The 10,784-nt window shown below is 34.5% G+C and overlaps 1 protein-coding gene across 1 annotated transcript; it reads left to right on the top strand.

Annotated features, from left to right (window-relative positions):
• Positions 1 to 6,553: 6,553 nt before the first annotated feature.
• Positions 6,554 to 10,165, top strand: LOC143568009 (PHD finger protein ALFIN-LIKE 4-like). The gene is made up of 5 exons (XM_077054275.1): positions 6,554 to 6,782; positions 6,909 to 6,941; positions 8,488 to 8,716; positions 9,342 to 9,477; positions 9,749 to 10,165. Exons 1-5 carry the CDS (start codon positions 6,677 to 6,679, stop codon positions 10,028 to 10,030), a joined length of 786 nt encoding a protein of 261 aa, XP_076910390.1. The 5' UTR covers positions 6,554 to 6,676; the 3' UTR covers positions 10,031 to 10,165.
• Positions 10,166 to 10,784: the final 619 nt, after the last annotated feature.

Here is a 10,784-nt window from a genome sequence, read left to right as displayed (position 1 = left end):
TTAGTCAACATGATGTTCAAGGATCAGTTGGGTAAGACTATGGAGGTCTACATAGATGATATGGTGGTGAAATCAAAGAAAGCTGAGGATCACCTTAGAGACCTCGAGGAAGCATTCAATATCCTCGATCAATATAACATGAAATTGAATCCATCAAAATGCCACTTTGGTATTAAGGCTGGAAAATTTCTGGGATATATGGTGACTAAGAGAGGAATTGAAGCAAGCACCGAACAAATTGAAGCCATCCTCAATTTGAAATCTCCTGCAAACACAAAGGATGTCCAAAGGCTTACAGGATGAATAGCTGCTCTCAACCGATTTATCTCAAGATCCTCCGAGAACTGCAAAGACTTCTACGATATTCTTAGAAAGAATAAGAAGTTTGAATAGACAGAAAAGCATGAGGCAGCACTCAAGTCGTTGAAGGATTACTTATCCTCAGCACCATCCTTAATGAAGCCTGTAGATGGAGAATCCTTATATTTATACCTAGCAGTTTCAGGTAATGCAGTAAGTGCTGTTCTCGTTAAGGATCATGAAGGTGAACAACACCCCGTATATTATGTAAGTAAGAGTCTGTTAGATGCAGAAGCCAGGTACTCTCATCTTGAAAAATTAATTCTTGTTTTAATTATGGCTTCTACTAAATTGAGACATTATTTTGAAACTCACCCTATTATTTTGAGAACTAATTATCCTGTGAAGAATGTTCTTAGAAAACGAGAGTTATCAGGTAGAATGGCCAAGTGGGCTGTGAAATTAAGTGCATTTGATATCTAATATGAGCCAAGAACAGCAACCAAATCTCAAGCATTAGCAGACTTTGTGGCTGATTTCACTAGTGATCTACAAAAAGAAGCTGACTTGGAGGTCCAACAACTGGAAAAGACCAAGGATCCTTGGATACTCTTCACAGATGGAGCATCCAACGTAAGAGGAACATGATTAGGGATCCTACTGAAATCGCCACAAGGGGACATAATACCCCAATCCATATCTTGTGAGTTCCAAGCAACAAACAATGAAGCAGAGTATGAGGCTCTGATCGCAGGTTTGCAATTAGCCAAAAGCATGGAGATCAGGTATCTTCAAGTTTATGTAGATTCTTTATTGATAACTAACCACTTTAATGGCTCGTATGCTGTTAAAGGTGAGAAACTAATGAAATATTTAGATGTTGTGAAGGAGTTATCGAAATCCTTCGAAATATTTAGTATTACACAGGTACCGAGGGAAGAAAACGCCGGGGCAGACGCCTTGGCAAACTTAGCCTCATCTCTGAAGATTCCTGAGGATTTGAAAATCCCAATAATCCACATACTCTCGCCAGCAATAGGAGAGCAAGAAGTTGGGGAAATAACAAATGATAAGCAGATTGTGCTTTAGGATCCACTATCCTCGGACAATCAAGGATCCTGGATCCTCCCGATCAAAAAATAAATACAAACAGGAGAAATTCCAACAACAGAGAATCCCAGATCCTTCAAACTCAAGGTATCACAGTACATTTTATTAAATGATATACTATATAGAAAATCTCTTGCAGGTCCATATTTGAGATGCATTGAGGATCCTGAGATCAAAGAAGTACTCAAGGATTTTCATGAAGGAGATTGCGGCAATCACACATGTGGAAGAGCATTATTTTCTAGAATACTTAGAACCAGATACTTCTGGCCAACAATGAAAAAGGATGCAGTGGAGTATTCAAGGAAATGTGATGCTTGTCAAAGACATGCAAACATCCTTCATCAGCCAGCGGAGCCTTTATATCCTATATCCTCCTCATGGCCTTTCATGAAATGGGGTATGGATATTGTAAGCAAGTTACCAAAAGCACCCGGTGGAAAAGTCTTTATGCTTGCCATGACTGACTACTTCTCCAAATGGATTGAGGCAGAAGCATCTGTACAAGCCCGAGAAAGGGAAGTAATATCTTTTATTAAACGAAATATTATAACTAGATTTGGTATTCCTGCTGAAATTATTTGTGACAATGGTTCCCAGTTTATTGGTAATAAAACCACTAACTTTTGTGACAGTTGGGGCATAAAAATGATTACTTCCACTCCGGTTCATCCTCAAGCCAATGGTCAAGCTGAGTCTAGCAACAAGATCATCATCAACAATCTAAAGAAGAAGCTAGGATCCAAGAAGAGAAAATGGGCTGAAAAATTTCCTTACGTTCTTTGGGCAGACAGGACAACTCTAAAGAATGAAACAGGTCAATCACCCTTTTCACTGGTGTTTGGATCCGAAGTAGTAATTCACACAGAAATGGTGGTTCCTACTGCGAGAACGAGCATCCGTGATCCTCAAGCCAATGAGGATATCCTTCTTGAAGACTTGGATACTATAGAAGAACTCAGAGACCTAGCAAAGATCAGAATGGCAGCTTATCAACAAAGGGTAGCTGGGGCATACGACAAAAATATCAGAATCAGAAGATTTCAAGAAGGAGATTTGGTGTTAAGGAAAGCCTTCCAAAACACAACGAATCCGGCTGATGGGAAGCTAGCGCCCAAATGGGAAAGACCTTATCAGATTGAGTGGGAAGCAGGAAAGGGGGCATATTATTTGCTTACAATGGAAGGCAATAGACTACCAAGAGCATGGAATGCTATCCACCTAAAGAAAATATTTTTTCTAATTAGGATCCAATATCCTGAGAGGATATATTATCCTTAAACGATCAAGGATCCTAAAATCGGTAATATCTATCTGATTACTTATTCATTTTGTATTCTTGTTATTCTAAGGATAATATATTTTTAACGTTTATCTCTTCCAAGTTTTTAAGTAACAATGCAGATTCTAATGAGAAGTTCAATGTCTAGGAGGTTGGCCACCTCTCCTTTACATATAAGGTACTTTACTATTTCTCTTGTCTTTTCCCACGATTGGGTATGACCCCCGATGGTCATACCCCCTAAGGTTTAAAGGTTTTCACCTTTCTCACGATCGCCAGTTGCGCACGATATCCGATGTATAGTCTGGGACAGCGGGACCAGTACACGTTTAGTGGCTGACAATTTCGTTGTTGCCGGCTATATGGAGGATCCTACGATATATGGTAGACGTACCATTTCCTAAGGTTTAAGGGGTTTTCACCTCTTCTCAAGGGCCATGTCGCCAGTTTAATCCTAAGGTTTAAGGGGTTTTCACCTCTTCTCAAGGGCTATGTCGCCAGTTAACACCAGTTTATTGGGCTTGTCCCCAGAATATTTGTTGGGCTTGTCACCATTTTATTGGGCTTGTCTCTAGAATATTTTTTGGGCTTGTCCCCAGTTTATTGGGCTTGTCCCCAGAATATATGTTGGGCTTGTTCCCAGTTTATTTTATGGGCTTGTCCCCAACTTAACGGATTTGATCCCAATTAATAATATGAATTATTTGCAGCGAATTTTCTAAGTTATTACTGAAGATCGAGAAACTAAGGATCCCGGATCCTAAAACTACTCTTGTAAGGAACATTAAGAGTCCAATACTTCTGGTAACTTAGGTCTATCTAGACATCCTGGTATGATCTTTATCGTTAAACTTAGACTTGTTATTCATTGCGATAAATTTGGATATTCCGATTGGAAAGACTATTTTCTTAAAGTTATTTGAATACTAAAAATTTGTCTATCTTAAGGATACTTTATCATAAAATTTATGATTTAAGGATATTCTTTTCTAAATATTTTCTTCCTTAAGGATATTTTATTCTAAACAACTTTTAAGGATCTTTTATCCTAAAAACCTTTTACTTAAGAATATTTGTCAAACTATTAATAATGCTAAAAGTTATATCTAACAAATTTTTGAAGATAAATAACATGTAAATAGTCAAAAGATTTATATATTAATTAAGATAAGCCCCGAGGACTTATCCAAAATTACCTAAACCGGACTTCACCATACGAAAAGATGGACCATCCATCCGGGTTAAGTGAAAGTTACTAATTGTTCATAAAGTGCAGGAAATTAAAAACAGGGGTATATAATCCAAGATATAGTGCGGCATATATAGACGGTTATAATTAACCTTGGGGGCTAAATGGTAAATTTTCTGGCAAAACCGTCCCATCATTCAGTTTTCACAGGATTTTGAATTTCAAAATGACAGCTGTGCTCCACTGTCACCAGCCATTTTGGGGGCAATTGTTAGGTCACGATTTTTATACTAAGGATCCTTTATCATTGACTGTCTTATGGATAGTTTATCCTTGAAATATATATCAGGATATAAAGGATCGACGATCCTCGGTATTGTTTGTTTACTAATGATTGCGTTTAGTATGGTGATGTGTTAGACATGTATATCAACTTTAAGACGAACTTGCATCAATTATCCTCATGGGACATCCTATAGCTGGAACATGGATCTAGGATCCTAATACAACATAGCTGATTATGGACGAACTCTCTAGAAGATTGACGTTTAAACAATAACAACGGTATCTAGACTTGGTCTACCGCTTTGTTCGCTAGTGAGTGGCTATCAGCACGTGGTCAAAGAGCACGTTGGTGAGGAATGGAAGACTAGCGGATTTATAGGATGAAGTTGTTAAGTTTGTTAATTACTTTTTCCTTATATATTTGAGTATGATCGAGTAGGAAAACACATCTACTTACACACACACTAGAGCAGAAATTAATACTCTCTACACACTAGCATACTATGTAACCTCGATCGTATTCTCCACTACATTTGTAACCACCTTTCGTTCTATTTATATAATCGACGGTGATAGTTTTCACCGTCCGGGGGTTTTTTGTGCCGGAGACCACGATAATCATATACTCATCGACCAAAGGTTACCTTGTTGATCATTGACTAAAGTAATCCGACCAAAGATTATCTTATAAATCCTTGACCCGGAGTTATTTTACCAAAGATTACCTTGATAAGTTTTGACCGAAGTAAGAATATTTTGGTTAAGGGTTTTTTCCCTCGTGATTAAACCTTTGTGTTCACTAATATTCCGATTACACACTTGTCATTATCAAGTTAGCACCTTACCTCACTTAACAGATTTGGATACTTGATCCTTAACAGATTTTTATCCAAAACAAGAACTATTCATTTTGTTAAATATAGAAAAATCGCTATTTTCTTCTTCAATATACCCCAAAAAAACTCGTTTTTTTTCTTGGGCTTTCACTACATACCTCATATAGATAAAAGTCTTGTGCACTTTCCAAATTGTTGTTGAATCCATGAACAAACAAGAGATAACGTGACAAACTGAAAATCTTATTAGGCAAAGGAAAAAAAGAATGCTAAAAGGCACTATATAGTTTGAGCATAATTATGCTAATGTTAGGTTCTGTTTAGTGCTTCATAGTTTTTTAAGGTTTTTGCACTAAAAAAGGTTATTGGACAAGTATGTAAAATGTTGCATGTACCTGAACCTATCAGATTTTCACTCAAGGAGGGCCCGTTTGACACCTCGCATCGTCAAAGAGTGGGCTCCTACAAGCTTCATATTTGTGGGAGTCTTTTAAGATGAAAGTGGGTGTTTGAGGGCCTTAAGAGGGGATGTTTGGCAGCTCAAGACATTACTTTTCTTTTGTTATATTCTATTCTCCGCATAAGATGTTTTAGTGGTCTTAACTAAAAGTATCAAGTGTATAATTTATTTTAAGGTACTTCTCAATATAATCTACATGTCCATTAAGAATCCTCAACTTCTTGCACCCGCCAACAGGAGTCGCCACTTGCTTTTAATATTCACCCATCATACCTGCTACTTGCTTATCTTCCCGACTTAAGATCCTTGTTTTGCCATCAAAACTATTACCTTGATTAATCTCAACATGCTTATCACTAAGCAACCCATCTTTGGATTTTGATGCATTGTGCTTTTGACTTGTCATACTTAACCTCTTATAGTGAGTGATTCTTGAATTTCTGTCAACCTTTAAACAAACACAACGCACATGTGATTATTATCTCGGTATATGTGCAAGACTTTCAAGTAGGTTGTTTGCTTATATTTATTTTATCTCCTTTGTGCACAATAGTTGACATCCAAGTTCATACAACTAAAAAAAAGTCGTGGGTCCGTCTTTGGTTGTCTTTGATCGTTGTCAGTTAACAATTTCTCTAAATGATCACCACACAGATAATGACCCGCCTTGTTGCAAAAAAAGAAAAAAAAAACTTATGTTATCTCCATACATATAGTACTTAGTCGATGATCTTCTCACACAAATGCGTTATGTTGTTTTTCAACTATGAAATCTTTCTTTTCCACCTATTAAATTATAGTTGGTCTCTATTAAGTCATCTTTACATAGTTCATAACTTGTTAACTCCCGGTCATTATTCCTTGACCGACCTCTCGCAAATCGACTAACTTAACAACAATTTATATTATTTCAACCTTAATACAATAAAAAGAAAAGAGTTATTATCGAAGATTTGTTTTATTTACATTAAGGGAGGTTTGAAACTTGATTTCCAAGTCATGATAGGTAAACCAATGAATAACATCCACGTAGGCGAATTTCAAGAGAAAGTAAAAATAAACATACAATTTGATTGTTTTTTATTTTGAGAAAATAAATATAAATAAACCTCCCCAAATCCTTCTTACTTTCAATTGATTACGATCTCCTTCAATTCAATTTTGCTCTAAAAATTATTTGATTTTGGTTCAATCTCAAATCTACGACGGCGGCAATGGACGGCGGAGGACGTGGCGGCGTATACAACCCGAGGACTGTGGAAGAAGTTTACAGAGATTATCAAGGCCGTCGTAACGCCTTCATTAAAGCTCTCACCACCGGTAAAGCCTTTCCTCATCAATTACTTATCTGCTGCCTGCTATTATGTTTTATTCATCAATTTATTTAGGGTTTCTATTACTACAATTCTGATTGTCTAATTTGTATTCCTATTTCTCCTCCTGCAGATGTTGAACGATTTTACCGCCAATGCGATCCAGGTTTGTATCACCCCTTAGGGTTTTTGTTTTCTGCCTATTATAATTAATCGGATTTTGTAAAGAAGAAAATAAATATATATATATATATATATAAATGTCAAGTCTGTTTTATTTTAATTTTCCGATTTAATTTAACATTCTAGTACAATACAGTTATATCGTTGAGGTACAAAGTATATACCTATATAATATAACCTCTTTAATTACTATACTCTTTTCTTTCTTATCTCTAAGATTGCTAGTCTGCATCTCCTAACACTGAATGATTCTATATTATATTAAGTGAATTGTTGGGATAGCAAATCAGAAGAGTGAATTTGAATTATTTGATAACTATTAAACCGATATGGAAGTATCTATTTTACTCGTTTCGTTAATAAAGCTTGTAGCTTTTTTAGCTTTGTTTTACAAATAAGCTTAACTTGGTGTTTGGTTTATCTTTTTAAGCTTATGCTTATTAGCTTATATAAGCTCATTTGAAGAAGCTTATTTGAAGATGTTTTTTAGCTTATTTGAAGAAGATTATTTGTGTAAGGGAGTAAGTTACTCATTTGTCCTCAATTGGTGGTGGATTAATAGTTATTGAAGCAACTTATTAGTCTTACAAATTAAATAATGGTGGATTTAACAACTTATTAAGATGCATAATTAACATGTAGAATGTAAGCTAGTTTAAACACTTAAAAAGAGTTTATCAAATAATAGAAAATAAGCTATAAGCTACTTTAAAATATAAGCATAAGCAACAAATTAAAAACTAGGCCAAGCACCCCAAGAAAAAAATTTGTTTTTTTTTTCGATTTGATGGAGCTACAAATTTCTGAAGCAATGTAATTTCGTTTCTTTAGTTGATATTTTTTTCACAGGCAAGGTCTGTTTTTTTTCATTCCGTCATGGAATGGAATTACAAATTACAATGTAATTCGGTTATATAATGCATTAAGGTATTAGTCTTTGTTCTACTAGACAACAAAGATCACATTTTTTTCGCTTTGTTCAAATAAAATCGTTCGTAACATATATTTTCATGCAATTTCAAAACTTTTAACTAAACTAGTTATTATTTTTCTTCAGTAACCATGAAATTTCCTTTTTATATTATAATAATCTTACTATATTAGTTAAGGCTTTATTTTGTGTTTTTTTGTTAATTTTAGTTTGTATAATTCATACAAAATTCTGGTAACTTTTATCTAATAATGTATAAAGTAGAAACAAGATTAGATGTTGTTCTAAATGTTTATGCATAGTATAAAACGTGTATGTTAATGCTCATTCTGTTCCTTTATGCTCATTCTATTATTGTCAAGTTTAGATCTTTGTAGCTCCATTCCAGTCAACCAAATGAACCTTAAATAAATGTTAGGAATAGGGAAAATGATTAGAAGATCAACTAAATCATTCAAAATTATTGTTTTCTGAACCTTATAAGGTTCGTTGCATATATGTAACATACACTTGGATTCTTTTTAGTTCAACTGTCTTAAAAGTTCTATTTTTTTTTAATTTTATAATTGTTTGTACTTTGTATTAATCCATTTTTCAGAGAAAAAATACCTTTGCTTGTATGGGTTCCCTAGTGAACAATGGGAAGTCAACTTACCAGCTGAAGAGGTGCCTCCAGAGCTCCCGGAACCAGCATTAGGAATCAACTTTGCACGAGATGGAATGCCGGAACATGAATGGTTGTCTCTGGTTGCTGTCCATAGTGATGCATGGCTACTTTCTGTGGCGTATTATTTTGGTGCAAGGTTCGGTTTTGACAAATCAGACAGGTATATCTTTTTTTCAAATACGAATTGCAATAAACCAAAAAATAAAAAAAAAAGAACCATTTGAAAAAGAGAAAAGTGCATCAAATAACATCTAATAATAAATAAATAAATAAACAATTTAGTGTTATTATTAATATATCTAGATTTAGTATATTAAAAAAATTATTTGCTATAAAAAACAATCATAGTTGGTTGCTAGAAAAAAAATGTTGCTATTTTGACAACAAAAAAAGTAAAATAAAATCGAAGTATGATGTAGCCATTCTTGATTTTTTTGTGAATTTTCAATTTCTCGTTGCTGGTTATTATGTTTTTTTGATGAAATTTATTGTAAAATCACAGTAACCTTTAATGGCTTCTTGAAAAAGTGTGTTTTGTTTAGGTTCAGTTTTTTGTTGACTAAGTTTTATTATAGATTATTATGTTATGTTTTTGTATAATCATGTTTTGTTTATGTTCAGTTTTTGCAGTTTAGTACTTTATTATGTTTTACACTCCAACTATTGAATTAGAATGCAGTGAATTAATTTTGCGGAAATTAATATCATATACATATGTTTAATTTTCTTGAAGGGTTGGGCCAAATTACTTTTCTTACGAGTAATTGTTATATTTTCTAATGCAGGAAACGTCTTTTTAATATGATAAATGATCTCCCAACTGTCTTTGAGGTTGTGGCTGGACATTGCAAGAAACAGACAATTGAAAAATCCTCCATCTCTAATCATAGCAGCACTAAATCCAAGTCAAACACAAAAGGGGTAAATATCCTTACTTCCATAGAATTTTTTGTTCATACTTTTTAGTAATTTACCTACCTGCTGCAGCTCTCATCAACACAACCTTAATTTGAAGTTCAATTTCATTAACTATCAGTCATTCATGCATGTTAGTTGTGCATTTTTTTGTTATCCTCTTAGGCACGTTAATAGGAAATATTAACTTCAACTTGGTTGTGGAAAGTTATTACTTTCTCTTTAATAATATTTGTAGCGTATCATAACTTCAAGCTGCTTATGTTACTCCGTGCAGAGAGGATCTGAATCTCAGATGAAATACTCAAAGATGCAAGGAAAAGAAGAAGAAGAAGAAGATGATGAACCGGAGTATGAAGATGAAGATGAAGATGAACATGGAGATACGCTGTGTGGAGCTTGTGGGGAGAATTATGCATCTGATGAATTCTGGATCTGCTGTGACATATGTGAGAGGTGGTTTCATGGCAAGTGTGTGAAAATAACACCTGCGAGAGCTGAACACATAAAACATTACAAGTGTCCTTCATGTAGCAGCAATAAGCGAGCACGCCCATGATTGCCACCAGCATCCCTATTTAATCGTCTTCTTGTCTTGTTTACTGAGATGATTTTGAGACTGTATTTGTAGCTTCTAGTATGATCGATCTACTATTTAGACTCGTTGAGTCCTAGTTTATGATAACATTCTCTCTTCTTTGAAACTTATGTTACAACTTAGAAGTAATGTCTTCTTTTGCATGTTATCTATGTGTTAACTGTCTTGATTTCCATCAATTTTTAAAGCGTTGAATCTGTGCTAAGTGCTCTGAAACCAAACCATAGCAACACAGAAACTTGATAAACACTAAACCTAAGGACCGGATTGGTTTAGCCTGGGTTGGTTCGTGTGAATGGTGTTGTGACTTGTGTGGTTGAAGAAATTCTTCCATGGAGGACGGTTTTCAAATCTAAGAAATTCATCTGGATGTGGTGTTAGTTTGGAAAAGTGGTCCCTTAAAGGTAGTGTTTTATCAAGTTATTAGTGGTTTTATTAAGTTGTTTAAAACATCAGTTGAATATCTTGAAAGAACAATCTTTACCTCTATCTAACACAGTAAAAATTACATAGAGGTAAAATTTCAAACATCAGTAAAAAATCAGTATGGATGTAAATATGATTTTGTTATTGTCGTTATTAATAGGCAGGTAGCTATGGTTTTGGTTATAAAGATAGTTGTGAAAGTTGTTAATCCATCCCTAAACAATTGAAATAAAAAGACAAAATGGCAAAACAAGTCCTTTATGTTTTCATAGTTTTTCAATAATCGTCC

Source organism: Bidens hawaiensis, unplaced genomic scaffold (genome assembly GCF_021521415.1).
Source record: "Bidens hawaiensis isolate Kalapana, Puna unplaced genomic scaffold, B.hawaiensis_p1.1 tig00001236_1, whole genome shotgun sequence".
NCBI classification, from domain to species: Eukaryota; Viridiplantae; Streptophyta; class Magnoliopsida; order Asterales; family Asteraceae; genus Bidens; species Bidens hawaiensis.
The sequence above is the reverse complement of the archived record's forward strand: the minus strand, read 5'-3'. Positions and strand labels throughout refer to the sequence as shown.